Raw genomic sequence first — 27887 nt, forward strand, 5'->3', positions numbered from 1 at the left:
AAACAAGTCATACTAATACTCCTCATAAAGAATTCATGAAAGCTCAGATAAACCGTTGCAGTGGAGCATGCAATTATATCAAGATGATGCTTCAACAACTTACAGTTAAATACTACTCTAAGACTAAGAAGAGACTTAACAGTAATTAGTTCCATTTTCTCAACCTATAACCCCAGAGGGATGAGACACACATTTCCCCACGGCAGCAGGTCTCTGGATTTATGAGCCTATTATGATGTAGACATTAGTACAGATAATGAAGTAGGCAGCTCTTCCAGACTCCTGGTGAGATGGGAGTCACAACTTCTGATGAATGTTGAAGCTGGGGGGGGGGGGGGGCAGCAGGGGACAGCTGGACATGGGAAGCCTAGGGCATGATGATAGTGAAGACCATTATGTTACAAAATGGGTTCATGTCAGGTGATAGTAGAGGAGCTCCATCCAGTATAGGAGGGGCAGTCAAAGGAATATGTTGAAAGGTCATCGGTAGGAAGGAACACGCAGCAAGCAGGACAGGAGGAAATGTGTGCATGGGTGTGCAGGTGACATGCAAAGGCAGCGTTGTGTTCTGAAAAGGAAGGCAGAGCCTTAGAGTGGACAGTGAATCAGAAGTGCTGAGAGACAGGTATGGATTGGCTCTGGGGGTTTGTTGCCATATGTGTTTGATCGTGATCAAATCCTATCAAATTCTATGCAAGGCAAGTCGGTGTTACACCTGATAGATCCCTTTCAACCCATATGGATATAAACCAAAATCAGTCAAGGCCTACTGGTAGACCTAGTCACTTCACACTATCATTTTCAGGAAGATTATCTTTACAGTAGGTTTATCTTTACCGTATCTTTACAGTTCAAATGTCTACACTGAGAAATTCAGAGGTAGAAATCTGCAATTTTCACACTTAGATATGATTTTATGAGGTCACTTTCATTTAGGCTTTCCCTATCAGATCACGTATGCTTTCTTCTCGACTACCCTCGTAAGCAGGACAACGCAGCCCATATAATCTGTTCTGGGGTCAGTGTTACTTTAAACAAAGATTGATAATAGGCTACCTACAGCGTTTAGGTAGATGAAGCTGATCCTAGATCAGTGGCGCTCGAGACCAGAGAGGAAATATCGCGTTACTATCCTTTTTTTCTCTCTACCTCAACCACCACCACTAGGGCTAAAACCACTACTATTTTCTCCCCTCCGTCTCTGTCGCTCCAGTATCTCCCTTTCCCTTTGAGTTTACGAGATCTCCTCTCGAAACCTGAGCGAGGCAGTCACGGAAAAGAGAGGCGATACCCTCCTGCACAACATGGCTGCAATTGTAACCTCGACCAGATTTACAGACGAATATCAGCTGTACGAAGAGCTCGGAAAGTAAGCGACATGAAAATATATCATCCTATTGTTCTTATACATTTTCCTGTACTGCTTCGTAGACTCTCGCTGTGCGTGTCTAGTCCACTGTTGACAAGACAAGGATAGGTTGTCAAAAACAGGAAAGGCATCCCCCCGCAACGAAGAGATGATCGCTTCTATCCTCGTTCAGGGAGCTTTATAGTCCAACAACATTTTATTAGAATATGGTTACATATCGAGCTAGTGTCGGAGGGCTTGCGTGTACTGAGTTTACCATGCCTCGGTGTGCAGTAGATATGGGGCACCTAAACGACATCCGCTATAGGTATAGTGTTTATTTATCTCAAGGCAACAACTTTCTCGCGATCTATTTTTTTAATCATTTGTTTTACTTTTTGGGTTATTTTTCCGTATTGTTTTGTAGAGAGCCACACAGGGATGAACGCTACACTGACTACTTGTGTAACCATCTAAAATGTATCCAATGTGTTTCATTCTGTGCGTTGTAACATTGTATCACATGAGTACTACACGCATAAACCACCAAGTAGAAAGATACTTTGTAACCCGTCTGTTTGATCTTTTGCAGTTAGCAGTAGCTAGTTATTGTGTACGTCCAACTCCACCTATAACCATACATTTTCAGTTTCAAGTATGCATGATGAAATCATAATAGGCGGTAGACCTATGGTAGGCTTAATACAACACTCAGTTAGCGTAGACTTGACATGTTTTGGTTTATTCCCTGGATAGTTTTGTGGTGCTCGTTACTTCTGCACACATACAATTTCCTCTGAGCTGATTTCCCTCACACGCAGCAAATGAGGGAGACACCCAGAAGCACTGCAAGCAATTTCATCTAGTTTTCTGGGATTCTAATCTAAAATATAAGAGTTGTCACATGATCTCATGTTGCTGTTTTGTTTATTAATTTGTCTCATTGCAGGGGTGCCTTCTCCGTTGTCCGGCGATGCGTTAAAAAGTCCAATGGCCAGGAATTTGCTGCTAAAATTATCAACACAAAAAAACTATCAGCAAGAGGTAAGACAGAGGGAAACATTACACCACTTACTATGCCGTGTGCTTTGATGCCTGTGACATTGTTTCGACCAATCAAAATTCAATAGGAGATCGACACCGGAGAAGGTAGTCTTTTCATTGTTGGTTTATTCAATTACCCATGTGCACATGAAAGTGCTTGATCCATGTAATATCTAGTTCAAACAGCATAATACAATTGCATTATATGTTAGTGTTACATAGCCGTTTCATCAACTTGTCAAAAGGTGTGTGCCAAATTGCATGGTGTAGGTAAGTGCAACATATTTTAGGAACTATGACTTCACAGAGCTCCTTGTTCAATGGGATAAACAGTAGCATTCACCTCATGATGTTCCAGTCCAGCAGGACATATTGTTACTGTGCCTGCCTACCCCAGAGCCATAGCTCAGCCACTGTCTGTGTGTGTTGCATTTGTTTACTCTCTATTCCTGCCCTCAGCAACCGAGTGTGTTTGTGAATACAGATTTGCCGGAGGCCCATTTAGAAGGATCTGGAGCACCTTCGTGTTGTTTCGTCATAGCTGTGGTCACAATACCTCTATTTGCTGCTAGGGCTACACCGGTGTTTTACATTTTCTCCTCTCACGCTATCTTTCCCCCTCACCTTGTGAGATCCCCTGATCAGAGACGTGGAGTCCAGACTGAAAAGCATGTCCTCTTGTCCGGAGGAGACTGTCACGCTTCAGTGTGGATATCATCTGCTCTAATCAAGCCTTGGCCAGGAGGGCTGCACAGGGGAACGTGAGACATGGCCAATCTGCCACTGCTGCGGCGCCAGAGACTCCGGGTCTATTTTGGGAAAGTGGACGCGGCTGATACCTATTTGTTCAGGTATCGAGTTGGCCCATCTCCTGTTTGCGCTTGACATCGTGATGGAGATATTAATATTAATTAGATTTTTCTAGGCCTCAGCACTTTCTCTCTCTGTCACTGTGTGCATTAGGGCATACATTTCCATGACTAATGTCAAACAGCTAACGCCATGCTTGTCACACCGTAATTACACTGCAATTCAATGTTTGCGTCACCAATTTTTGGAAGGCATTGTTGTCGCAGCCATTTCTTGCGTCAGTCCCGGCTGCCAATTACTCCAAGAAGAAATCTTCCGGAAGCACAGTCTTAGCTGTGCTGACCGGGTATTGACTTGTCAATCCAAGCAGTCTTTTACTGCTAGTCGTAAAAAAAAGTACCTCTTTCCCGTGACAACACTGTTGCAGATATGGCCTCTCTGCCGTCTTGAGAAGGCTTTAGCGATGGCCATGGAGGGGCAGTGGAGGTTGTTTGATTATTAGGAGAATTACAAAGGCCAGCCCTCGGTGTGAGGTTGTTCCGTCCTCTGGGGATGCCAGCTGAATTACAACCTCCCCCCTCTGCCCCACTCTGCCATGGTCTCAACGGAGGGGCCAGTAAAACAAAGAATTTCTTTTAAAAAAGCCTTAAAAAACAACAACAGGTAATTAGATCTGCTGTGTTTTAGCTGCGGCTGGCAGAGATCCCGTCAAGTAACCTGGCAACTGTTTTCTTGAAACTGTTCATGATGTTGGCTGGCACAGAAGGAGAGGAATGCTCCAGTCCTATTGAGCTGAGTAGAGGAGAGCCAAGCTGAGCCAGAGCCCCTTACCCCCCTCCTCATCTCCTTACCTCTCCTCATGCCCACTGCCTTTAATCAGAGCCGAAGGCCCTGAGCATGCCAATGTGTTTTACACAAACCGAAGCTGCAATCATCTGCCATCATGAGGCTGTATTTATGTATAAGTTAAAGGCATGCTCTGGAACTTTGGCGACTACTAAGTATTTTGTAAACCTCCCGCCCTGGGCTGGATGTGTCAATGTGGTGTTCACACATGCATAATTTATGAGCAGAATTGCTGTTTTACCTCAATCAGCCACAAGCAACTGTTTTTCTGGAAGCTGTGCTGTACCATTTCCCCTCCATTTTCCCCCACGTTGGCCAGCCCCTTAGCAATTCGTGTTATAGCCAATAAGCTTCAGCCCCTCGCCATTTGAGTGAAAGCTAGCGAGATGTACACACAGCAGAGCAAGAGAGAGCGAGTATAGCGAATAAAGCCTGGCACGATGTGATGCACCCCTCCTAGGGACGGCATGGGAGATTAACCATACCACCCCCCGGCACATAGACTATTGCAGCATAGATACTGAAGACTGAGACACGGGGGGCTGGGAGAAACTGTGGCACTGTCCAAAGTTACACACAGACTGGGCCAACCAGGCAGGATATAACACCACCCACTTTGCCCAAGCACTGCCCCCACACCACCAAAGGGATATCAACAGACCACTAACTTTCTACTCTGAGTCAAGGCTGAGTATAGCCCACGAAGATCTCCCCCACCGCACGAGCTCGAGGGGGAGCAAAACCGGACAGGAAGATCACGTCAGTGACTCAACCCACTCAGGTCGTGGTATAGTGAATAAAGTCTGGCACGGCATGATGCACCCCTTCTAGGGACGGCATGGGAGAGCGCGAGCAAGCCAATCTCTTCAACAGGAGGAGATCTGGTGAAGACAAACAAGCCCGGTCCAAACAAGCTATTAGCAGACAGTGCTTGGTGTGTGTGTTCATTCTGTATTCTCTGTGTGATGTGTGTTTAGAAAAATAAAATCTTTTTTGTTGTTTGTGCGAGTGGGGAGCTTTGCAGCATTTGTGCAGATGAGTTGAGTGCATGATGTGAGTCGGATTAAATCCCAGTGTGTGTGGCTGCATGTGTGTCATAGAGGTCAAGCCTGTTGACTGTCGGTCGGTGACTATGCCTTTGGACTGTGTGCGTGTCTTAACCCAGTGCATCAGGGCTAGCTGAGTTGCCCATGCCAGCAGGCCTGGTTGTATATGGGATGTGTTCTGTTATATTATGGCTCTTGACAGTCAGTATCAATCAATCAAATGTATTTATAAAGCCCTTCTTACATCAGCCAATGTCACAAAGTGCTGTACAGAAACCCAGCCTAAAACCCCACACAGCAAGCAATGCAGGTGTAGAAGCAGTAACATCTCACCCCCCCCCCCCCCCCCCCCTCTGTCCAGTACTGCAGGGGTTAACCTTTTCTTCCTCCACCGTGTGTGTGTCTTTGTGTGTATGCCTGCCTGTGGGCATGTGTGCATGTGTCATTATGCCTCTGCATGGATGGTCTTTTTCAAATGTACCCTGTCACTCACAGAGTTTGCTGCAGGGTTAGGGTTAGGGTTTGCTGCTGGGGACGTAAGGGGCTGGCTGGGTAATAAGGGGGGAAGGGGAGGATGCTCTATGTTCCTGGCTGGATGGGATGGAATGTACGCTGATCCTGAGCCCTATAGCCTGAGTGAGCAGCCTGAGAGGAGAGGAAAGGCAGCGAGGCTCCGGATGGTGTCGAGAGGCTGATGGAACTGTGCTGCTGAATAATTGACACTAGCACAAGGCTCTGCTGGATAGAAATGGAAAAATGGAGAGAGCCTTCCTCTACCTCTTTCCATCTCTCTCTCTTTCTCCATCTCTCTTCTTCTCCCTCTTTCCCTAATCCCAATCATCTCTGTCTTTTTCTCTCTCCCTCCTCCCAATCTCTCTCTCTCCCTCCATCTCCTTGGAAGGCTTCCTCTGTGCTGCTCGTTAGAGTCCTGGTAAACGTAGCAGTACTGCCATGGTGAATCTTTAATGGAACGAATTGTGCATTTTTTATGACACCAAGCCAAGTGTGTGTATGTGTCTGTGTGTTTGAGAGAGAGCGAGGGTGTGTGTGTGTGTGTCAGAATGTGTGTGGGTGCATGTGTTTTTATAGCCTACTATATCTTTGTGTGATGACAGATAATGCTATTCAAATAATGAAGTTGTCCTCCAAAATTGGAAAAAGAAATACGGATTGTTTATATAAAGAAAGCTTGGAAGCTATTTTGCACAGCCAGTACTTTCCTGATTCACAGTGACCTCACACTGAACGTTTCGGTTCGGTTTACATTTTTTTGTAAACATTAAATGCATTATTAAATATGACGTATAAATGATTTCAGAGCTGTTGTATTTAAATGCCAAAGCCAAATATTGAGAACATTCAATTAGGTCATTCTACCTCAAAAACATTTTGACTCCCTCCCATCATTTATGAAGTTAGTAACAGTTAAGACTAGCATTCCTGAAACATTATTTTGTTGAAATATAATTTGATCTCTGAGAAATTAAGCTAATTGATTGCACCCAAATCGGCCATTTTAATAGATAAGATTCAGATAATATTCAATGAATATAGTACCCAATTTGGACCAAACCTCTTTCTACCAATGAGTAAGGAGGACTGGCGGTATAGCAGGAACAGTCAAAACCTGTTATTTTCCCACACTACTTTGTGGTAAATAATAATAACTTTTAAAGTTGCTTCAAGTGCAGTTGCAAAAACCTTCAAGCGCTATAATGAAACTGGCTCCCATGAGGACTGCCACAGAAAGGAAGACCCAGAGTTACCTCTGCTGCAGAGGAGAAGTTCATTAGAGTTAACTGCACCTCAGATTGCAGCCCAAATAAATGCTTCACAGAGTTCAAGTAACAGGCACATCTCAACATCAACTGTTCAGAGGAGACTGCGTGAATCAGGCCTTCCTGGTTGAATTGCTGTGAAGAAATCACTACTGAAGGACACCAATAATAAGAAGAGACTTTCTTGGGCCAAGAAACACGAACAATGGACATTAGACCGGTGGAAATCTGTCCTTTGGTCTGATGAGTCCAAATCTGAGATTTTTTTTTTTTTTTTTTGGTGAACAGATGATCTCCACATTTGTTGTTCCCACCGTGAAGCATGGAGGAGGAGGTGTGATGGTGTGGGTATGCTTTGCTGGTGACACTGTCAGTGATTTCAAGGCACATTTAACCAGCATGGCTACCACAGCATTCTACAGTAATACGTGATCCCATCTGGTTTGCGCTTAGTGGGACTATTTGTTTTCCAACAGGATAATAACCCACACACCTCCAGGCCGTGTAAGGGCTATTTGACCAAGAAGGAGAGTGATGGAGTGCTGCATCAGATGACCTGGCCTCCACAATCACCTGACCTCATCCCAATTGAGATGGATTGGGATGAGTTGGACCGCAGAGTGAAGGAAAAGCAGCCAACAAGTGCTCAAAATATGTGGGAACTCCTTCAAGACTGTTGGAAAAGCTTTCCAGGTGAAGTTGGTTGAGAGAATGCCAAGAGTTTGCAAAGCTGTCATCAAGGTAAAGGTTGGCTACTTTGAATATATATCAAATATATTTAGATTTGTTTAACACTGTTTTGGTTACTACATGGTTACTTCCATATGTGTTATTTCATAGTTTTGATGTCATCACTATTATTCTACAATGCAGAAAATAGTAAAAATAAAGAAAAACCCTTGAATGAGTAGGTGTGCCCAAACTTTTGACTGGTACTGTAAGTATTCATCATTCTGGAGATGTTTGTACAACTTGATTGGAATCCACATGTGTTCAATTCAATTAATTGGACATGATTTGGAAAGACACACACCTGTCTATATAAGATCCCACATTTGACAGTGCATGTCAGAGCAAGAACCACGCCATGAGTTAGAAGGAATTGTCGATAGAGCTCAGAGACAGGATTGTGTCAAGGCACAGATCTGGGCAAGGGTAAAAAAACATTTCTACAGCATTGAAGGTCCCCAAGAACTCTTTCTAGAGCTGACTACCTGGCCCAACTGAGCAATCGGGGGAGAAGGGCCATAGTCAGGGAGGTGACCAAGAACCCAATGGTCACTCTGACAGAGCTCCAGAGTTCCTCTGTGGAGATGGGAGAACCTTCCAGAAGGGCAACCATCTCTGCAGCACTCCACCAATAAGGCCTTTATGGTAGAGTGGCCAGACAGAAGCCACTCCAAGGTATGAGTAGGTGTGTCCAAACTTTTGACTGGTACTGTATATATTTTCTTGTGACTATTATTTAATTCATTCAAAGTCATCATCTCTTCTCTGCTCAGGCAATAGCAACCAGACAACCATCTAACGTTATCTCTGTTCTCCCCAACGAGTCATAATATTTAATTAGGCTAGTAGATGGTTAACTAGATAGTAACTGCACATGCTGCAGAGCTGTCTGACTAAATCACTATTTTAGTAGTTCTTAAGGCATACTTTCAATACTGCTACAACTATCAATCGGGTAGACCTACCTCATGAACTGTCTCTATGCCTCTCGTCTCTGTGTTGTGTACATTCCTCTCTCATGTGGTCTATGTGCGGAGCCGGGAAGAACAAGCGCAATGGATTCCGGTCATTGTAGTTAATTACCATGTTTTCTGCGCTGAACTAGGTTGAATATTTAATTATTGAAAACTACAACTCCCTACAGCATCCCACAGATTGTTCTTGATTTGATGTCTCTCGTGCGCTTGATAGAGAAACAGCACATTGAGCTCACAAAAGAACATAATCATAAATGGAATTCAAGTAATTGAACCAACGTCAATTAGTTGTTTTGTAATAATAATTGTAAAAAAAATATTTCAGCACTAGGGACATTAAATGACAGTTATACTACATTACATTATACTGTATTGCATTAGACTGGGTCTGATTGATTACTTCTGTTAGAATTGTCATATAAGCTCTCTGAGTTTTTTAAATTCTGTATTTGAGTCAAACGGTAGTCTGATTTGTGTATCCTAAACCTCAGGTTTGTATTGTGCTTCTTTCCGTGTGTGTGTGTGTGCGTGTGTGTGTTTGCAATCCGAGGAGTGTTGGGTAATGACTACTCATAGATAGGGGACGTACTACCACTGTTCAGTCCAATTCACCCTGGATGTGTTGTATGATGTCACCCTGGATGTGTTGTATGATGTCACCCTGGATGTGTTGTATGATGTCACCCTGGATGTGTTGTATGATGTCACCCTGGATGTGCTGTATGATGTCACCCTGGATGTGCTGTATGATGTCACCCTGGATGTGTTGTACGATGTCACTCTGGATGTGTTGTACGATGTCACCCTGGATGTGTTGTACGATGTCACCCTGGATGTGTTGTACGATGTCACCCTGGATGTGTTGTACGATGTCACCCTGGATGTGTTGTACGATGTCACCCTGGATGTGTTGTACGATGTTACCCTGGATGTGTTGTACGATGTCACCCTGGATGTGTTGTACGATGTCACCCTGGATGTGTTGTACGATGTCACCCTGGATGTGTTGTACGATGTCACCCTGGATGTGTTGTATGATGTCACCCTGGATGTGTTGTATGATGTCACCCTGGATGTGTTGTATGATGTCACCCTGGATGTGTTGTATGATGTCACCCTGGATGTGTTGTATTGATGTCACCCTGGATTAAGGCAGAATTAATAAGCACCACACACTGCAGAACTTTGTGTCCTTATCCCCGGCGTCAGTATGAAGAATGGCTGGATTTGTGTTTGCTACTTTGCTTTTGCTTCCTCTAAGACTAAGACGTTGGAATCAAAGACAAATTGTCTTATCAGACAAAAATGTGATTCTATTGGAGCACATCCACCCCACAGAGACATATGGAGAACAAAGACAGGGAGGAAATAATGGAAGTTATCAATCTGTCAACAGGTACACAGCACTCTGTCTTATTCTGCCCACCCACTCCATTGCCTTTACTTTGAAGCTAAATGTGTGTGTGTGCGTGTGTGCACGTTTGTGTGCGTGCATGTGTGTGTGTATATGTGGCAGTTTAAAGTACTGCAGTATTGTAACGTGGTTGTTAGTGATGTGAGTGTGACTGCCAGCTCTGTGTCAGACTACCCTGAGGAATCAAGTCCCTTCCTGAAAAGCGTGCTGAATCGTTGCTCTGGGTGTGGAGGTGTGTGTGTGTGCGCACGTACATGCACACGCTCAGATCAGGGTGACAGTAATGCTCTAACCAAGCTGACTTTCTCTCTTCCACTGTCTTTATCTTTATCCCTCCCTCTCTCTCTTTCACTCTCCCTCTCCCTCCCCCTGCCTCTCTCTGTGGATGGTAGTGGTTTCTATGTCAAGTGTCTGTAGTGCAGTAGTAGGTACCTGTGTTATATAGTGAGCCTGCCAGACCAGGCAATGGTTGTGGCTCTCCGAGCCTCTGAGGCATGAAACAGGATAATCCCAGCCTGATCACAGAGACATGCTGTGACACCCTCAATCAACCTGTCGCCTGGCAATGAGCAGCTCTGCTACCACTGCTACTGTCTCCTAGACCTAGTCTGGCCTTTATTTGATCTATCACACCAGACACTATACAGAAATCACTAAATATATACAATCACATCCATAAATATAACGATGAACCCTTGATAACGATGAGCAAAAAATAAATAAAACAAATACTGAGCTATATTGTATGCAATTTCTTTGGGGGGGGGGAGTTATTTTATACTAATACAATTGTCCAGAGAAAGAGATTTTGTCTAACAAGTAGTTAAAAAAAATTATTGGCACCCCTGTTTTCAATACTCTAGCATTGCGCGGATAACAACACTGAGCCTTTTTCTAAAATGTTTTATGAGATTGGCGAACATGTTGGGAGGGTGGCCAAAGTGCTCTATTTTCATGTCATCTGACCATAGCACTGCCTGGAGTTTGATAAACGGCATTGGCACTTGGATTGGAACTGGTGCTACGGTCAAATGACATGAAAATAGAGCTCTTTGGCCACGCACACCAGTGGCGGGTTTGTTGTGGAAAACCAGAAGCATATGCTGAAAAGTACCTCATACCTACGGTAAAATATGGTGGTGGGTGGATCTTTGATGTTATGGGGCTATTTTGCTTCCAGGACATTTTAGCCAAAAACCTGGTTGCCTCTGCCAGGAGGCTGACACTTGGCCGCAAGTGGATCTTCCAGCAAGACAATAACCTCAATCATTAATCAAAATCCACAAATAAATTGATAATTGACCAAAAAATCAACATTTTACAATGGCCATCTCAGTCTCTGGACTTGAACCCCATTGAAAACCTGTGGTTTGAATGGAAGAGGGCTGTCCATAAGAACAGACAAAGGATATCAAGGGCCTGTGAAGGATTCTGTATGGAAGCATGGTCTAAGATCCCTCCCAATGTGTTCTCCAACCTCATAAAACATTTTAGAAAAATGCTCAGTGTTGTTATCCTCCTAGTGGGAGGGTGCTGGAGTATTGAAAACAGAGGTGCCAATCATTTTTACCCCTTTTTTAGATTTCATTTTATTACTCGTTAAACAATTTTATTAGTATAAAAATAAAATTATACAAATATTTGAGCATACAGTATAGCTCCCGAGCGGCGCAGCAGTCTAAGGCACTGCATCTCGGTGCTTGAGGCGTCACTACAGACACCCTGGTTTGAATCCAGGCTGTGTCACAACTGGCCGTGATTGGGAGTCACATAGGGCGGTGCACAATTGACCCAGTGTGTTTTGGCTGGTATAAGAATTTGTTCTTAACTGATTTGCCAAGTGAAATAAGGGTAAAAAAACTTAGTTACCCTTGATAGTAAGTACTGTCTAACAGTGCAGAAGAGCGTGTTTCTTGGCCTGTAGTCTGCTGTGACCTGGGCTAACACTACTTCTACTCTAAATTAGCACAGTTGTAAAATGAAAGGTCAAATACACAGCATTTAAACAGTCAGCAATAATCTAATGACTTCAGGGCTTGTGTGAAGGTAGGATAAATATAAGCCTTCCAAAACCACAAGACCCACAAATAATGTAAATATTTCATCAAAATAGTTAAACCTGTTTTTTTTTTTTGCAATAATCACTGATCTGGCGTTCAAGTCTGTCTATGAAAATGCCCTTTTTGTTACAAATGTAACTAGAACCATGTATAAGGCACATTCACTAATAATGACTAACTTCTTGTAGCAGGCATTATAGAACATGAACACCGGTCTCATCAACAATCTCTCAAGCCCATGTGCTAGTGATTAGCCAGTTAATCTTTACTTTTCAAGTTTAGACAACTTGGATGTATTTGCTAGCTAACAGGGTTGAACAGTGAAATTGTTCTGAACACACCCTTCTGTTCATCTGCAACTGTTTAAACAGCATGCAATCCTGTTCACTTTGTTCAGATGTTGAAATCAAGTGGCCTACCTTATTTCTGAAACCGCTTGCCAGAGAGGAAGATGTGTTCTCTCAACTTTGTTGGTATGAGAGGCAGGGGGAGGGGCATGGTGTGTGTGTAAACCATTGAGTAAGAGGCGAAGCGTTAATATCTGTCCAAAATAAGGCCAATGAGTTTCTATGGGCTTATTTTGGACCTAAACATGTCGCCTGCATTCCCCCTTTGGGGCGACTCCCATTGTTAGGGTGGAGTACGTGCGTCTTGTCATTATATACAGATCTCTGGTGTAAATGGAAGGGTGCCCAGAGGAGCGAAGGAGACGGGACGAAAAATACAACATGAGAACAAGCAGAATATCACGCAAAAACATACATTGAAATGAATTTGATATATCGCCCAGCTCTACTCCCAATAGACAGGATTACGCTGGCTAGCATTGTGTGCTGCTGCTGGACAATCTGCTGGTTTATTGTTATTTTTTTCCTCGGTCTGTCTGTGCCACTGACAAGAGCCACTAAATAGTTGAGTGAAGGACAGTTTACATTGCTTCTCTAAATGTTTGTTTATATTCTCCTTTATAGGTCTGTTTATATCCTTGTGTGACTGTATAACACACACACCCTTCTCTGGAGCTCCTCTGAGTAAATGTTGATGCACCTTTAGTTGTAATTCTCTACTTGTACTCCTGTCTCTCTCACTGACAGCTGCAGTATTTCTTAAGAGGGCATCTGAGCGGCCAGCCTGCCCCTCATGTGTGCTCAAGGTAAATGTAGGCACTTTAATGTCTTGGCAAGTGACCCTAGGTACCACACATGCACAAGCACACAGAGCCTTGCCCGTGGCCCAGTTTTGGAATGGCCCTGTCCTTCCCCAAGGCTGTCTCCTGTCTCTCTGCTCTGTTTATGGCAGCCAGAGAATCAACTGTGCGGTCACATAAACTCAGTTAAAGTATAACATCCACAGCAAGGTCCCCTCTTCAGTGACAGATGGTTAGCAGACGCAGCTTAGTTCACCTCAGACAACAGTCAAACATAAAACCAAACCCTTCATTTAAAAGAGGTTGATTAGATGGTGGTGAATAAGAAGTTGTTGGCTGTCAGGAACAGGTTGACCACAGGTTTGCTCTTAGCTCTGTCTGTCTGTTAGCGCTAGTGATGCTAGCCTCTCTGCTCACTGAGCATACCTAATGGGGTTTGTCCTCACACTGGCTTCTAATGTTGTACGTGTGCCAGTGTAGTTGGAGATGATCTATTGTCAAGACTTAAAAGGCTCCTCCAACGAGTTGTCAATCACCCTCCAGCCTGACATCATACAACACATCAAACAGGCAGATTAGGGTCACTCGGGGATAATGAATGGTGATTAGGTTGATCATGACCATTATCTCAATAAGAATTAATCATGGTATATTGGCAAAAACCTGTATCGTACATATGTGTCTTGACACTACACCATAATCACGTTTGGCATGTTAACCCTAGAGGGGTTGCTACAGTACACTGTTACTGGGAACAAAATATTGGATATTGTCAAACTATGCTGCATCTCTGTTGTGTGATAAGTCACAACCCTCTATTTAATCAGTAGGAAGAGGGTTTAATTTAGTAACCACCACACTGGCCCTAGTGCACCTCTCCCAGTTCACCCTTGACCTCTCCTAACTGGCTGGACGAGGCTGTGCAATACCATTCTTCACCATTCTTCTAACCCATAACAGCAGCCTATTTACTCTGTGCTGTGTAGAATGTTTGTGATGTTTGTTTGTGTACTTACCTATCTGTGCTAGTGGCCTCATTCCGCCCCACTAATTGTGCACACCCTGTTGACAAGGTTGTGTCTCAATTGGTTGCCCGTGGCGTAAGCGGTGCTGCGTACATCAAACCAGCTAGTGAACGTAGCATAGCTGTTTCTGAAGGGAGGTTGAAAGGGAGAGGAGGTGAGGAGTGCATGCTTGACAGTGTAATCCTCCATACTAGCTTCAGCTGTCTCTCTCTCTGGTAGCAATGTTTGCCAACCATGCACACACTCACACATACAATACACACGTACGCCAACAAAGGTGCCAACACATACACACCTGTACAGATCCATATTCATAATATTCAGTACATATCATATACAGGTAACTGCCAAAATAAAGGAAACACCAATGTAAAGTGTCTTAATAGGGCGTTGGGCCACCACGAGCCAGAACAGCTTCAATGCACCTTGGCGTAGATTTTGCAAGTGTCTGGAACTCTAGAGTAACTATTGGAGGGATGCGAGAAATTCCATAATTCGTTTTTGTTGTTGATGGGAGTGGAAAACGTGGTCTCAGGTGCTGCTTCAGAATCTTCCATAAGTGTTCTATTGGGTTGAGATCTGGTGACTGAGATGGCCATGGCATCGTTTTCATGCTCATCAAAGCATTGTGACCACTCGTGCACTGTGGATGCCCAAGTATAATTTTTTAAAATATTTAAATCTACATTTGATCTACAGTTGGACATTTTAAAATACATTTAATGCATTTAATATCAATTGTATTTGTATTTGATTAGTATAGTATATTAAATACATTAAAAATGATCTAAATAGGTACACTTTTTTGTACTTAAGTATGATCTTAGTATATTAGCTAAAGAGCAAAACAAATATAGATCTTAAGTACATTTTAAGTATATTTCTCATAAATTAGAATTACAATTCCTGTATTTTCTTTACAAAAAAAATATTTATAGAGTGATTCAAGTATACATTCACAAACATACTTCTTCTCATTAACCACATTAGCTATTGTAATTAGCCATGTAAAGGTCACCTTGATTGACCAAGGAATTATCTCAGCCAATGTTAACATGCCATTTACAAAGCAGTTGTGACTAGAACAGCAATTTACAAGGAACACTTTTCAGAATTGTGCACTATTGGGATTTCACACTTTAGTTGTTCACATTACGGTAATAAATGAACATGTCAATAACATGTGTAATGTGTAATTAAAGGTACAACATTATTCAGTTGGAAAATGTACATCAAAACATTTGAATAAGCTAAATATGAGGAACAATATCATATTATAAATCATAACTTCAACTGCAGAAAAGGATGCTGGGGAATATGCACATTTTTTGCACATGCATTTTTGAAAGTATACTTTAAATATATTTTGTGGACATTTAAGTTAAATATACTTTTTTGAAAGTATACTTAAGTATATTTTCTAGAGATATGAAAAAGTATACTCTCAGGAAGCATGTTCCTCAGCTGTGCAATAAACAATCGTTATGATTGTCAACTTTTTCTGCACTCTTCTGAAAAGTAATTCAGAAAGTACTAAACAAATTACTAGCACTAATACTACAATGCCTTGCAAACGAATTGATATCCCTTTGGATTTATTCACTGTTTGTTTTTACAAAGTGGGATTAAAAGGGATTTTATTATAATTTTTTGTCAACAATCTACACAAAATACTCTAATGTCAAAGTGGAAGATTTAATTAAAAAAACATTTGTAGAAAAAAGATTGATAGAAATTAAATAACTAAAATATAGTCGTTGCATAAGTTTACATCTCCCTGAGTCCATACATACTAGATACACCTTTGGCTGCAATTACAGTGGTGAATCTTCTTGGGTAAGACTCTAAGAACTTTACACACCTAGATTGTGCATGATTAGTACTTTATTCTTTTCACAATTCTTCAAGATCTGTCAAGATGTTGGTGCTCAAGCAGATTTAAGTCAAAACTGTAACTTGACCACTCAGGAACATTTACTATCTTCTTGGTAAGAAACTCCAGTGTTAGCAGTTAATATTCATCTTCAATAACACAGACCCCAAGGCAAATCAGGGGGAGAAAAATAGGTTTATTCAAAGTGGACAAATCATAGATGTCATGCTAAGAGGTAGATGTTCATTCTCCCCTGTTCTCAGTGATTCTCTCCACAGAACAAAGAGACAGGATGTAGTTTTATCCCCCCCAACCCTAGCCTGTGGGTGACCAATTAGAATTCCTGGCAATAGAATTGGGCCAATGGCCAGATAACAAGTATCCCATTTCAGGCTCAACATATAGACAATTTGGACCAATGAGAACTTACCATGTAGCTATGAGTCCCGGACTGAAATTGTCTCTGACCCCTGAATCATTAATTCCCTATTACAGAAAAACACTATTTCCATTGTTTGTTAATTCCCTCATGACCTCTAGTCCTCTGCGTTGTGTATTTATTTTCAAAATATTCTTACACTCCCCCCTAGACCATTTAAAAAATATAAAACATGAAAGAATAGACAGTATAAAATACATTAGCAGTAAGCATAAAATCATTTACATGAAACACCTTTCATTTCTTTTTTTGTGTGTGTGTTTTTTTGTTTGTTGAATTTTACCCCTTTTTCTCCCCAATTTCGTGGTATCCAATTGTTTTAGTAGCTACTATCTTGTCTCATCGCTACAACTCCCGTACGGGCTCGGGAGAGACGAAGGTTGAAAGTCATGTGTCCTCCGATACACAAAAAAAGAAATCCAAGCCGCACTGCTTCTTAACACAGCGTGCATCCAACCCGGAAGCCAGCCGCACTGTGCACCTGGCAAACTTGGTTAGCGCGCACTGCGCCCGGCCCACCACAGGAGTCGCTGGTGCACGATGAGACAAGGACATCCCTACCAGCCAAGCCCTCCCTAACCCGGATGACGCTAGGCCAATTGTGCGTTGCCCCACGGACCTCCTGGTCGCAGCCAGTTATGACAGAGCCTGGGCGCGAACCCAGAGTCTCTGATGGCACAGCTGGCGCTGCAGTACAGCGCCCTTAGCCACTGCGCCACTCGGGAGGCCCCACCTTGCATTTCTATAAAACACAAAGGGCATATTCTACTTGCTGTTGCAATAAGAAATTGATTTCAAGGAAAGTTATAGAAAATAAGTGTTGTCCCTTACGATTCCTACCACACCCTGTATTAGGAGGAAACTCACAAAATAAATCATTGTTATTCACCAAGTCCTTTAAAAGTGACCAGCTCTTCCACACTGGTGTCAGTCCCACATAGATAATAACTATTAGAAATGATGTTCTGACTGTCTGCTGGTAGTGAGGAATTATTCTTCTGTTCCACTGGTTGATAAGGACTTCTCTAATGAACACTTCACCGGTGATCTTGTATCGTTTCAGGTACAGTCCTTGGGATGTTGCTCCAGCTTCTGAAGGTAGCTGATCATCTTACTATGCTTCTTCACCTGAGATCGGCCCCCGATTGCTAATCAATCAGTTCTTTATTTCCCAGGCTCCGCTTTGTCATCAAAATGGACAACCTTGCAATGAGTAACATGTATCCATTATGATTTTCCCTTGACTTTCACTGCGGAGCTCATTATGAGCAAAACTTGATAAGGGCCTGCCCATTTTGGCCTTCCTTCCCATCGCCCACTGTCCTGACACTACGTCATGTCCCCCCTCGGGAGTTATTCCCCACACCTCTTTTACTTGTCTGTCTGCTTCCCCTACTGCATTAGAAAGTTGTATGCAATAGTTAAGCATTGTGTCACTCATAAAGTGAACGTCTGCTTTTCTCAAACCTAACGTGCCTGGTAGTGACATGGGTCGACCTGTGATGACCTCAAATGGACTCAAGCCTGGGGTTTTGTTATGTGTTGCCCGTATACTACATAACTATACACATGTCCCATAATTCTTTAATCACTACTTTAGTAGTGGAAAATAGCTTCCTTGCTAATGGGATATTGTTTTGTTCATGGTGGGGCAACACCTGTCAAGCACACTGGTTCCATATCCTAAGTTCCACACTCATTTTTCTTTGTAGTGCAAATAGGATGGTTCTGAACCGTAGATCCCTGCAGTTGTCTAATTTGCCATGTCACCTTTCCTTCAGAGATGTTCAGTGTAGAGTCAAGTTGCATAATAACATCAAGGCCTAAATTAGGTTGTTCAAATGAGCCTATCCACACCTCTGCATCAATCTTCATTGGACCAAGAGAAATTGATAATGGTTTGGTCTGTTTCATGTCTGATTCCCCCACACTCCTGTTGCTCTCATTTTCTTGCCCATGTACTGACATTTATGTTTTGCATAAGATATGGGCAATACAGTGACTTCAGCACCAGTATCACCAAACAATCTACTGCAAAGTTGTTAACCATCATGTTCACATATATTCCATCTGATTTCATATGTACGAGGGAGTCTATTAGGGAGTCTATTAGTTTCCCTCCACAGCATCCAGCAAACTCTGCTGTTGAGCCGGAGAGAGCTTCTTACATTTCTGCATCAGAATTGTGTTGTTGGGGCTGTTGTCTTGTTTTCATTTTCCCTTAGACAGACCTTCTCCTGTTTATTCCTCATAAGGACACATTTTCTTTTCTGACAGTCTCCTTGCCACAGTGACCAGAAATTCCGCAATAATGACATACACCAGGTTTCTCTTCTGCTGAACGGATAATGTTGTTGGTTTCACTGGGAAACCTGCACAACTCTGATAACAAGCGGTTTATTGTTTTGATTGATGTCTCTGTCCAGTCGTGACAGCCTGTCGATGATGTCTCCATAGATTGTCTCTACCAGTCAGTAGTTGTGGAAACAAACGTTTTTCACAAATAATCCTGTATGGATTGCATCAATTGATGGGTGATTGCCCCATTTTTGGAGGAATTGAGTGCATCTTCATCTTCCATGTCGGGTAACCCACTGTGTCTAACCACCTCTGCTCTAAACCTTTCTTCAAATTCAACAAACTGTTATTTTGGTTTTTGAACACATTTGGTTTCTCTCTCCCCAATTGGTGGTTGCATTGATCAGGCCCTTAAGGGAAGCATGTATGGCTCTCCATCCATCGGCCACATCTTGCTCTTCACCACCCCCACAGCTCTATAAACATTTTCTTCAAGTACACCATGTTCACGGTTGTTCAAAACAAAGGCTAATAACTGTAACCCATCATAAGGATGTAGATTGTATAGTTTTTTATAATGCTTCAAATGGCCCCATGTCTTCATACTCATGTCTTGTGGATGCCCCAGAGCCTTTCACCAAGAACCCTCAAACTCCCTTTATCTCTCTGCAATGTCCTATCACGGTTATCAATAAATAATTTATCCTCCCCTTTTCTGATGTCAACTAATACAGTTAAAGACCATTGTGTCTTTGTCAACGACTTAGACATTCTCTGTTTTTTCCCCCAAGCTTTTTGTATATCAGACAGATTCCATAGTCCATCTTTGTCAACAATGACAGAATATTTATTTATCTCTTGCCTACACTTCTCTACTTTGAAATGGTTCTTCATATAACTAGACAGTGAATTCAAAATCTTTTTTATGTTCACATCCAGAGGAGCTGTTCCGCCCTTTTCTAGAGTGGTTTTCTCACTTAACAATGGCATTACATTAACTTCAAAAGTTGTATAATATATATCTTTATGTTTATATATTTATTTAACTCCAAATATATATGTATACCCCCTTTTGAGGACTATGACCTCTATAACCGTATCTTCTAGAACACAAGTCGTTTCTGTAGGGCCGGGTTACCCATAAAACTTGAAAACTTGTGTTCACTTCAAAAGCTTGTTGAATGCTCACAAGGCTTACATTACCTACACGTGTAAAAATGGCTACTCAACTAGCAACTCACTTCCATGCAACAAGAAGGTTTCCCACCCTTAATCAATTATGGCTTATTTAACTGCTAGGGCTTTAACAAAAAGGACTCAAAGCTTTAATAGAGGACTCGAGCCCCTATGATAGAGATTGAACAAACCTGTAACAGAGGACTCAAACCCATAACAGAGCAAACAACGGACTAAACACTGTAACAGAACGAAGGACTCGAACCTTATACATCACAGATACGTATCACTCATTGCATGCACTAATTTGAACCTGATTTAGTTATTTTAAATGATATCGGTCTAGACTCACCCAGCAATATGTTAGCAGTCAATCAGGAGATCAAGAGTTGACTCCCATGGGTTGTGCTCAGCCATCTCTCTCTCTTTTTCCTTGTTGTTGTTCAAGACCAATTCATCCGGGTCACGGCACCAAGTGTTAGCAGTTGATGTTACTCTTCAATAACACAGACCCCAAGGAAAATCAGGTGGAGAAAAATAAGTTCATTAATAGAGGACACATCATAAATGTTATGTTGAGAGGTAGATGTTCATTCCCCCCTGTCCCCAGTGGGGGCCATTTCAGGCTCACTGTTTAGACAATTTGGACCAATGAGAACATTCCTCCTATGTCTCTGATCCATGAATCATTAATTCCCTATTACAGAAAAACAACTATTTCCATTGATCGTTAATTCCCTCTTGACCTCTGGTCTGTGTTGTGTATTTATCTTCAAAATATTCTTACACCAGTGTAGATTTGGCCTTGGTTATTGTCCTGCTGAATGGTGAATTCCTCTCCCCGTGTCTGTTGTAAAGCAGACTGAACCAGGTTTTCCTCTAGGATTTTGCCTGTGCTTAGCTCCATCCCATTTCTTTTTATCCGGAAAAACTCCCCAGTTAACATAAGGCTTTGCATTTAGGCCCCTTTGTTTTGCTGTATTACTTTGGTGCCTTGTTGCATACAAGATTAATGTTTTGGAATATTCTTATTCTGTATATTTGAATTATTATTTTCAGTCTTTCATTTAAATCATGATTGTGGAGTCACTACAATGTTGTTGATCCATCTTCAGTTTTCTCCCATCATAGACATTGAACTCACCATTGGCCTCATGGTAACATCCCTGAGCAGTTTCATTCCTGTCCTACTCAGTTCAGAAGGCCGCCTGTATCTTTGTGTCTGGGTGGTTTAATACATAATGCACAGCATAATTATTAACTTAACTTACCAATAACTGCCCTTTTATGGGGCTTTTGAAAGGCTCCCTGGTCTTTGTAGTTGAATCTGTGCTTGAAATTCAATACTTGACTGAGGGACCTTACATACCTTGTATGGGTGCGGGACAGGGGAAGGGTTAGTCATACAAAAATCATGTCAACCCATATGATTTAACACATGTAACATAGTCTGTGATTTGTTAAGCCAAATTTTACTCCTGAATTAATTTCAGGCTTGTCTAAACAAAGCAACTGAATGCTTTTTAGAGTTCATTGTTGACAACAAATGACTATTAAATACATTTTAATCCCACTTTTTAACATAATAAAATGTGAGGAAATCCAAGGGGTATGAATACTTTTGCAAGGCACTGTATACTTATAGTGTACTTGATCACTCACAAGCAGAGTTTCCCCCCCCAAAAAATCTGTGCTTCAATTTAAAAACAACAATGTGTATTTTGAATTAATATAATAAAGTACAATTAATGTGTTGAAATTGAAGTACATATTTAATGAATGTGTTTAAGTTTAATGATAGTGAACATATACTTAAAGAATGAAACAATATTAATTTAATAGTATATAGTATATTTATAGTATACTAAAATATTGAAAAAACTATCATTTAAAGTACATTTTTAATAAGTGTATTGAAGTGTGATGATATTATATTTATAGTATACTTGAGATATACTTCAAATACGAGATGTAGTTTCAAGTATATTATTCAATTTTTTTGTATATTGAAGTATTCTTAAGTATACTTGTAATATATTAGAATATATACAGTGGGGCAAAAAAGTATTTAGTCAGCCACCAATTGTGCATGTTCTCCCACTTAAAAAGATGAGAGGGGCCTGTAATTTTACAGGCCTCTGGCGGCGTAGTGTGTTAGTAACATGTAACGGCGTTCTTCGTTTGTCGAAAGAGAGTCGCACCGAAATGCAGCGTGGTGGTTAATCATGATCTTTAATGAAAAAAATGGTGACGATACATGAAATAACTAATAAATACAAAAACAACAAACGGAACGTGAAACTTATACAGCCTATCTGGTGAACACTACACAGAGACAGGAACAATCACCCACGAAATACAAAGTGAAACTCAGGCTACCTAAATACGGTTCCCAATCAGAGGCAACGAGAATCACCTGACTCCAGATTGAGAACCGCCTCAGGCAGCCAAGCCTAACTAGACACACCCCTAATCATAGCAATCCCAAATCCTATAAAACCCCAATACGAAACACAACACATAAACCCATGTCACACCCTGGCCTGACCAAAATATATAACGAAAACACAAAACACTAAGACCACGGCGTGACATAACACACTACGCCGCCAGGGACTCAAATCCTGCAGTGCCAGACGTGTCCCCCTGCTTAAGCCAGTACATGTCCAGGCCCGTCTGAAGTTTGCTAGAGAGCATTTGGATGATCCAGAAGAAGATTGGGAGAATGTCATATGGTCAGATGAAACCAAAATATAACTTTTTGGTAAAAACTCAACTCGTCGTGTTTGGAGGACAAAGAATGCTGAGTTGGATCCAAAGAACACCATACCTACTGTGAAGCATGGGGGTGGAAACATCATGCTTTGGGGCTGTTTTTCTGCAAAGGGACCAGGACGACTGATCCGTGTAAAGGAAAGAATGAATGGGGCCATGTATCGTGAGATTTTGAGTGAAAACCTCCTTCCATCAGCAAGGGCATTAGGGTATATAACAAAGTATTGAGATACACTTTTGTTATTGACCAAATACTTATTTTCCACCATAATTTGCAAATAAATTCATAAAAAATCCTACAATGTGATTTTCTGGATTTTTTTCTTCTCATTTTGTCTGTCATAGTTGAAGTGTACCTATGATGAAAATTACAGGCCTCTCATCTTTTTAAGTGGGAGAACTTGCACAATTGGTGGCTGACTAAATACTTTTTTGCCCCACTGTATATGTTTTGCTTGAGAGGGGGGCACTGTCATCCTATGTCAGCCAAAATAATGGGCATCTGGGCCTGGCTAGCATTTTTATATATGACCCTAATCATGAAGGGATGTTAAAGGTCAACTGTCCCTTAGAACCAACTTCTCTGGTTTTAAACGGCTTATGTGGCACCGATGTCAAAATTATAGTGTCAAAATTGTGTAAATATGATCATTTTGGTCATAAAGTCATTCTTGTTCAAAACTGAGTTTTGTAAGTGAGTTCTTCCAGATTTAGGATTTGTGGTACTAGCATGAGAGAAGCAGCTGTGCTTATCGCACTCGATCACCTGCACACACTCTATCCAATCATAGCTCCCATAACTTTTAGACAGACCTGCCCATTACACAGCGCCTCAGACTTGTTTACATAAAAGAACATGTTGCTAATGTTATGTTGAACTAACCCTTGGCCCTAAGCCCTTTATGGATTCGCCACTTGCTGATGTGTTTGGTAGTGTCACTCACTCAAGTCTGCCACTTCATTGGGCAACTTGAGAATTGAGATGATCAAAGAGTACTTGTATCCCAACTGCAACTTGTCAATATTCCAAAACCCGTTAGCAAGCATCTTGTGTCCCCCCACGACCTGTTTTGTAACATGATTCCCTATGAGAAAGTTGTAAACAAAAAAATGAAGCACACGTCGCCACTCACCAGTGACTTGATAAGCTGATTGTGGCCTGGCTTCTCAATGTGCCTGCTAGCTTCATTGACAAACACAGAATTATAACTTAGCTAGCTAGCATGTGATTTTGGCCACTGATAAACAGCGTGTAGCGTGTGCTTTATTTACGATAGTTTGACAGCTTGCAGTTGATGAAGTTGTAGACATGTTATTGTTCTCATAAATCAGTCCTGAGTTCGCAGTCAGACTTTCCCGACTTGATATACTGTATGCAGTGCCCTGGCTAGTTTTTCATGCATACAAAAAAAACTTCAGATATACTGCATCAAACACCATAGCTGGATGTAAACTTGCGTGACAAAGTCCTCCTCGGCAAAAACGCCTAAATTAATGACAGATTTCTTGATCAATTCTGACTATTTTGAGGAAGTGGCTGTTGTTACAACAGTGACTCAGGAGTGACAAACAGCAGTACCTGCCAGGGTCCAGTATGCAAACATAACACACCCACATCAAACCACACCACCAAGACAACTCTTGTTTTGCTTTAGTCATGGCTGATAGCGTTTCTTAATGAGCAATTTTCAAAAGGAGGCCAAATCAGGAAGTGCAGTCACCCTTTAATTGCTCAGGAACCACAACTGTGTGGAAGCACCTGCTTTCAATATACTGTGTATCCCTAGTTTACTCATGTTTCCTATATTTTGGTAGTTACCTGTACATACATGAAGTTTAATTTGTTTCTGACCAGTTTTCACCCGTATAGTGATTTCCGAGAGGACGTGGAGAATATTTCAGCAGTTTGACTGCTGGGTTAGGAGAGAGGATGTGCAACAGGACTGGCATGGGTGGGCTTTGGTGCTGGCAGAGGGGTGGTGTTGTGTGTGGGGGATGAAGGAGCGAGGGCTGTGAGGGATAATGTTGTCATGTATTTATCTAGCATGTGTGTGTGTGTGTGTGTGTGTGTGTGTGTGTGTGTGTGTGTGTGTGTGTGTGTGCAATCAGAAAGTATTCAGACCCCTTGACTTTTTCTACATTTTGTTATTTTACAGCCTTATTCTAAAATGTAGTACATTTTTTCCCCCTCATCAATCTACACACAGTACCTCATAATGACAAAGTGAAAACAAATTTATAAAACTGTTTGCAAATGTATTAAAAATAAAAAACAGAAATAACTTGCAGTACCAGTCAAAAGTTATTTGAGAATTTTGGTTCCAACCACCGTGTCTTTGTGAAACGCAGAGTAGGGAAACGGATGATCTCCGCATGTGTGGACAGGGTGACTGAGTTCATCAGGAAGTGTATAGGGGATGTTGTTCCCACTGTGACTATTAAAACCTTCCTAAACCAGAAACCGTGGATAGATGGCAGCATTCTCGCTAAACTGAAAGTGTGAACCACCGCATTTAACCATGGCAAGGTGACTGGGAATATGGTCGAATACAAACAGTGTAGTTATTCCCTCTGTAAGACTTTGTTACAAATTGTATTTTATTTTAAAGTACACTTTTAATAAGTGTATTGAAGTGGTCTGCTAAACATGTGTATGTGACCTATAAAATGTGATTTGATTTGGTTCCTACCATTAAGCATGGAGGTGTGATGGTGTGGGGGTGCTTTGCTGGTCACACTGTCGGTGATTTATTTGTAATTCTGCTGCGATACCTCATCCCATCTGGTTTGCGCTTAGTGGGACTATCATTTGTTTTTCAACAGGACAATGACCCAAAACACACCTTCAGGCTGTGTAAGGGTTGTTTTACCAAGACAGAAAGTGATGGAGAGGGGCTTCCCGGGTGGCACAGTGGTCTAGGGCACTGCATCGCAGTGCTAGCTGTGCCACCAGAGACTCTGGGTTTGAGCCCAGGCTCTGTCGCAGCCGGCCGCGACCATGAGGTGCATGGGGCGACGCACAATTGGCCTAGTGTCGTCCGGGTTAAGGAGGGCTTGGGCGGTAGGGATATCCTTGTCTCATCGTGCACTAGCGACTCCTGTGGCGGGCTGGGCGCAGTGCACGCTAACCAGGTTGCCAGGTGCACTGTGTTTTCTCCGACACATTGGTGCGGCTGGCTTCCGGGTTGGATGCGTGCTGTGTTAAGAAGCAGTGCGGCTTGGTTGGGTTGTGTTTCGGGGGACGCATGGCTTTCGACCTTCATCTCTCCTGAGCCCATACGGGAGTTGTAGCGATGAGACAAGATAGTAACTACTAACAATTGGATACCATGAAATTGCTGCACAAGATGACCTGGCCTCCACAATCACACAACCTTTTATTTTCTTTCTTTATTTTTATTTATCCGTTATTTTACCAGGTAAGTTGACTGAGAACATGTTCTCATTTGCAGCAACGACGTGGGGAATAATTACAGGGGAGGGGGATGAATGAGCCAATTGTAAACTGGGGATTATTAGGTGACCGTGAGGGTTTGAGGGCCAGATTGGGAATTTAGCCAGGACACCGGGGTTAACACCCCTACTCTTACGATAAGTGCCATGGGATCTTTAATGACCTCAGAGAGTCAGGACACCCTACACAAGGCAGTGTCCCCAATCACTGCCCTGGGGCATTGGGATATTTCTTAGACCAGAGGAAAGAGTGCCTCCTACTGGCCCTCCAACACCACTTCCAGCAGCATCTGGTCTCCCATCCAACCTCATCCCAATTGAGATGGTTTGGGTTGAGTTGGACTGCAGAGTGAATTAAAAACAGCCAACAAGTGCTAAGCATATGTGGGAACTCCTTCAAGACTGTTGGAAAAGTATTCCAGGTGAAGCTGGTAGAGAGAATGCCAAAAGTCTGCAAAGCTGTCATCAAGGCATAGGGTGGCTACTTTGAAGAATCTAAAATCAAAAATAAATTTTGATTTGTTTACCAGTTTTTGGTTACTACATGATTCCATATCTGTTATTTCATAGTTTTGATGTCTTCACTATTATTCTACAATGAAGAAAATAGTAAAAATAAAGAAAAACCCTTGAATGAGTAGGTGTGCCCAAACGTTTGACTGGTACTGTAAGTATTCATCAACCTTGAGATGTTTCTACAACTTGATTAGAATCCACACGTGTTCAATTCAATTAATTGGACATGATTTGGAAAGGCACACACCTGTCTATATAAGGTCCCACATTTGATAGTGCATGTCAGAGCAAAAATCACGCCATGAGTTAGAAGGAATTGTCTGTAGAGCTCCGAGACAGGATTGTGTCAAGGCACAGATCTGGGCAAGGGTACCAAAACATTTATACCTCATTGATGAATGCTGGTCTGGTCTGATGAAACCAAGATTGAACTCTTTGGCCTGAATGCCAAATGTCACGTCTGGAGGAAACCTGGCACAATCCCTACGGTGAAGTGTCATACCCAAGAAGACTCGAGACTAATCGCTGCCAAAGTTGCTTCAACAAGGTACAGAGTAAAGGGTCTGAATACTTATGTAAATGTGATATTTCAGTTTTTATTTATGGGGTATTGTGTGTAGATTGATGAGGGAAAAAAAATATATAACATTTTAGAATAAGGCTGTAACGTAACAAAATGTGGAAAAAGTCAAGGGGTCTGAATACTTTCTGAATGCACTGTATGTACTGTATATGTGTGTTTGCATGTGTGTGTGCGTGTTGGAATGAGGGTAAATGTGAGTGGAATGGAAAGGATGCGTGATTCATAATTCATGCAGGTTAGGGCGAGGAGAGCAAAGAAAAGGTCTGCAGCAGGTGGTAGAGGTGCAGAGAGTAGGGAGAGGGGGATCAGAGAGGATTTGAAAGGGATTGGGAGGGAGGGAACGAGAGAGGAGAGAAAGAGTGAAGAGTGCTTTCCCAGTGCCGCAGTGTGATAGTGGAGTCTGGAGGGTTGCTATGAGCTGTTGTCTTCACTACCGATGCACACTGCACTGTTGCCAGGGTGTGTGGTTGCATGCTAATGTGTGTGCGTGTGTGTTCGCCAGTGTGCGTGTGTGCCTTTGTCCAAGAGTGTGTGCTTGAGAGGGGCAGAA

The 27887-nt window shown here is 42.1% G+C and overlaps 1 protein-coding gene across 15 annotated transcripts in view; it reads left to right on the top strand.

Moving 5' to 3' along the window:
• The first annotated feature begins 1173 nt into the window (after positions 1-1173).
• The window catches only part of LOC109899710 (calcium/calmodulin-dependent protein kinase type II subunit gamma-like), a 137010-nt gene continuing 110296 nt past the window's right edge, over positions 1174-27887 (top strand). For 9 of the 15 annotated variants that reach the window (XM_020495165.2, XM_020495169.2, XM_031835746.1 and 6 more), the window contains exons 1-2: positions 1174-1369; positions 2298-2392. In XM_020495165.2, coding sequence (XP_020350754.1) covers positions 1305-1369; positions 2298-2392 — 160 coding nt within the window. In that variant the 5' untranslated portion in view covers positions 1174-1304. The remainder of the gene's footprint in view (positions 1370-2297; positions 2393-27887) is intronic. The other 6 variants (XM_020495166.2, XM_031835744.1, XM_031835747.1 and 3 more) reach the window with 6 other exon arrangements.

Source organism: Oncorhynchus kisutch, linkage group LG11 (assembly GCF_002021735.2).
Source record: "Oncorhynchus kisutch isolate 150728-3 linkage group LG11, Okis_V2, whole genome shotgun sequence".
Taxonomy (NCBI): domain Eukaryota; kingdom Metazoa; phylum Chordata; class Actinopteri; order Salmoniformes; family Salmonidae; genus Oncorhynchus; species Oncorhynchus kisutch.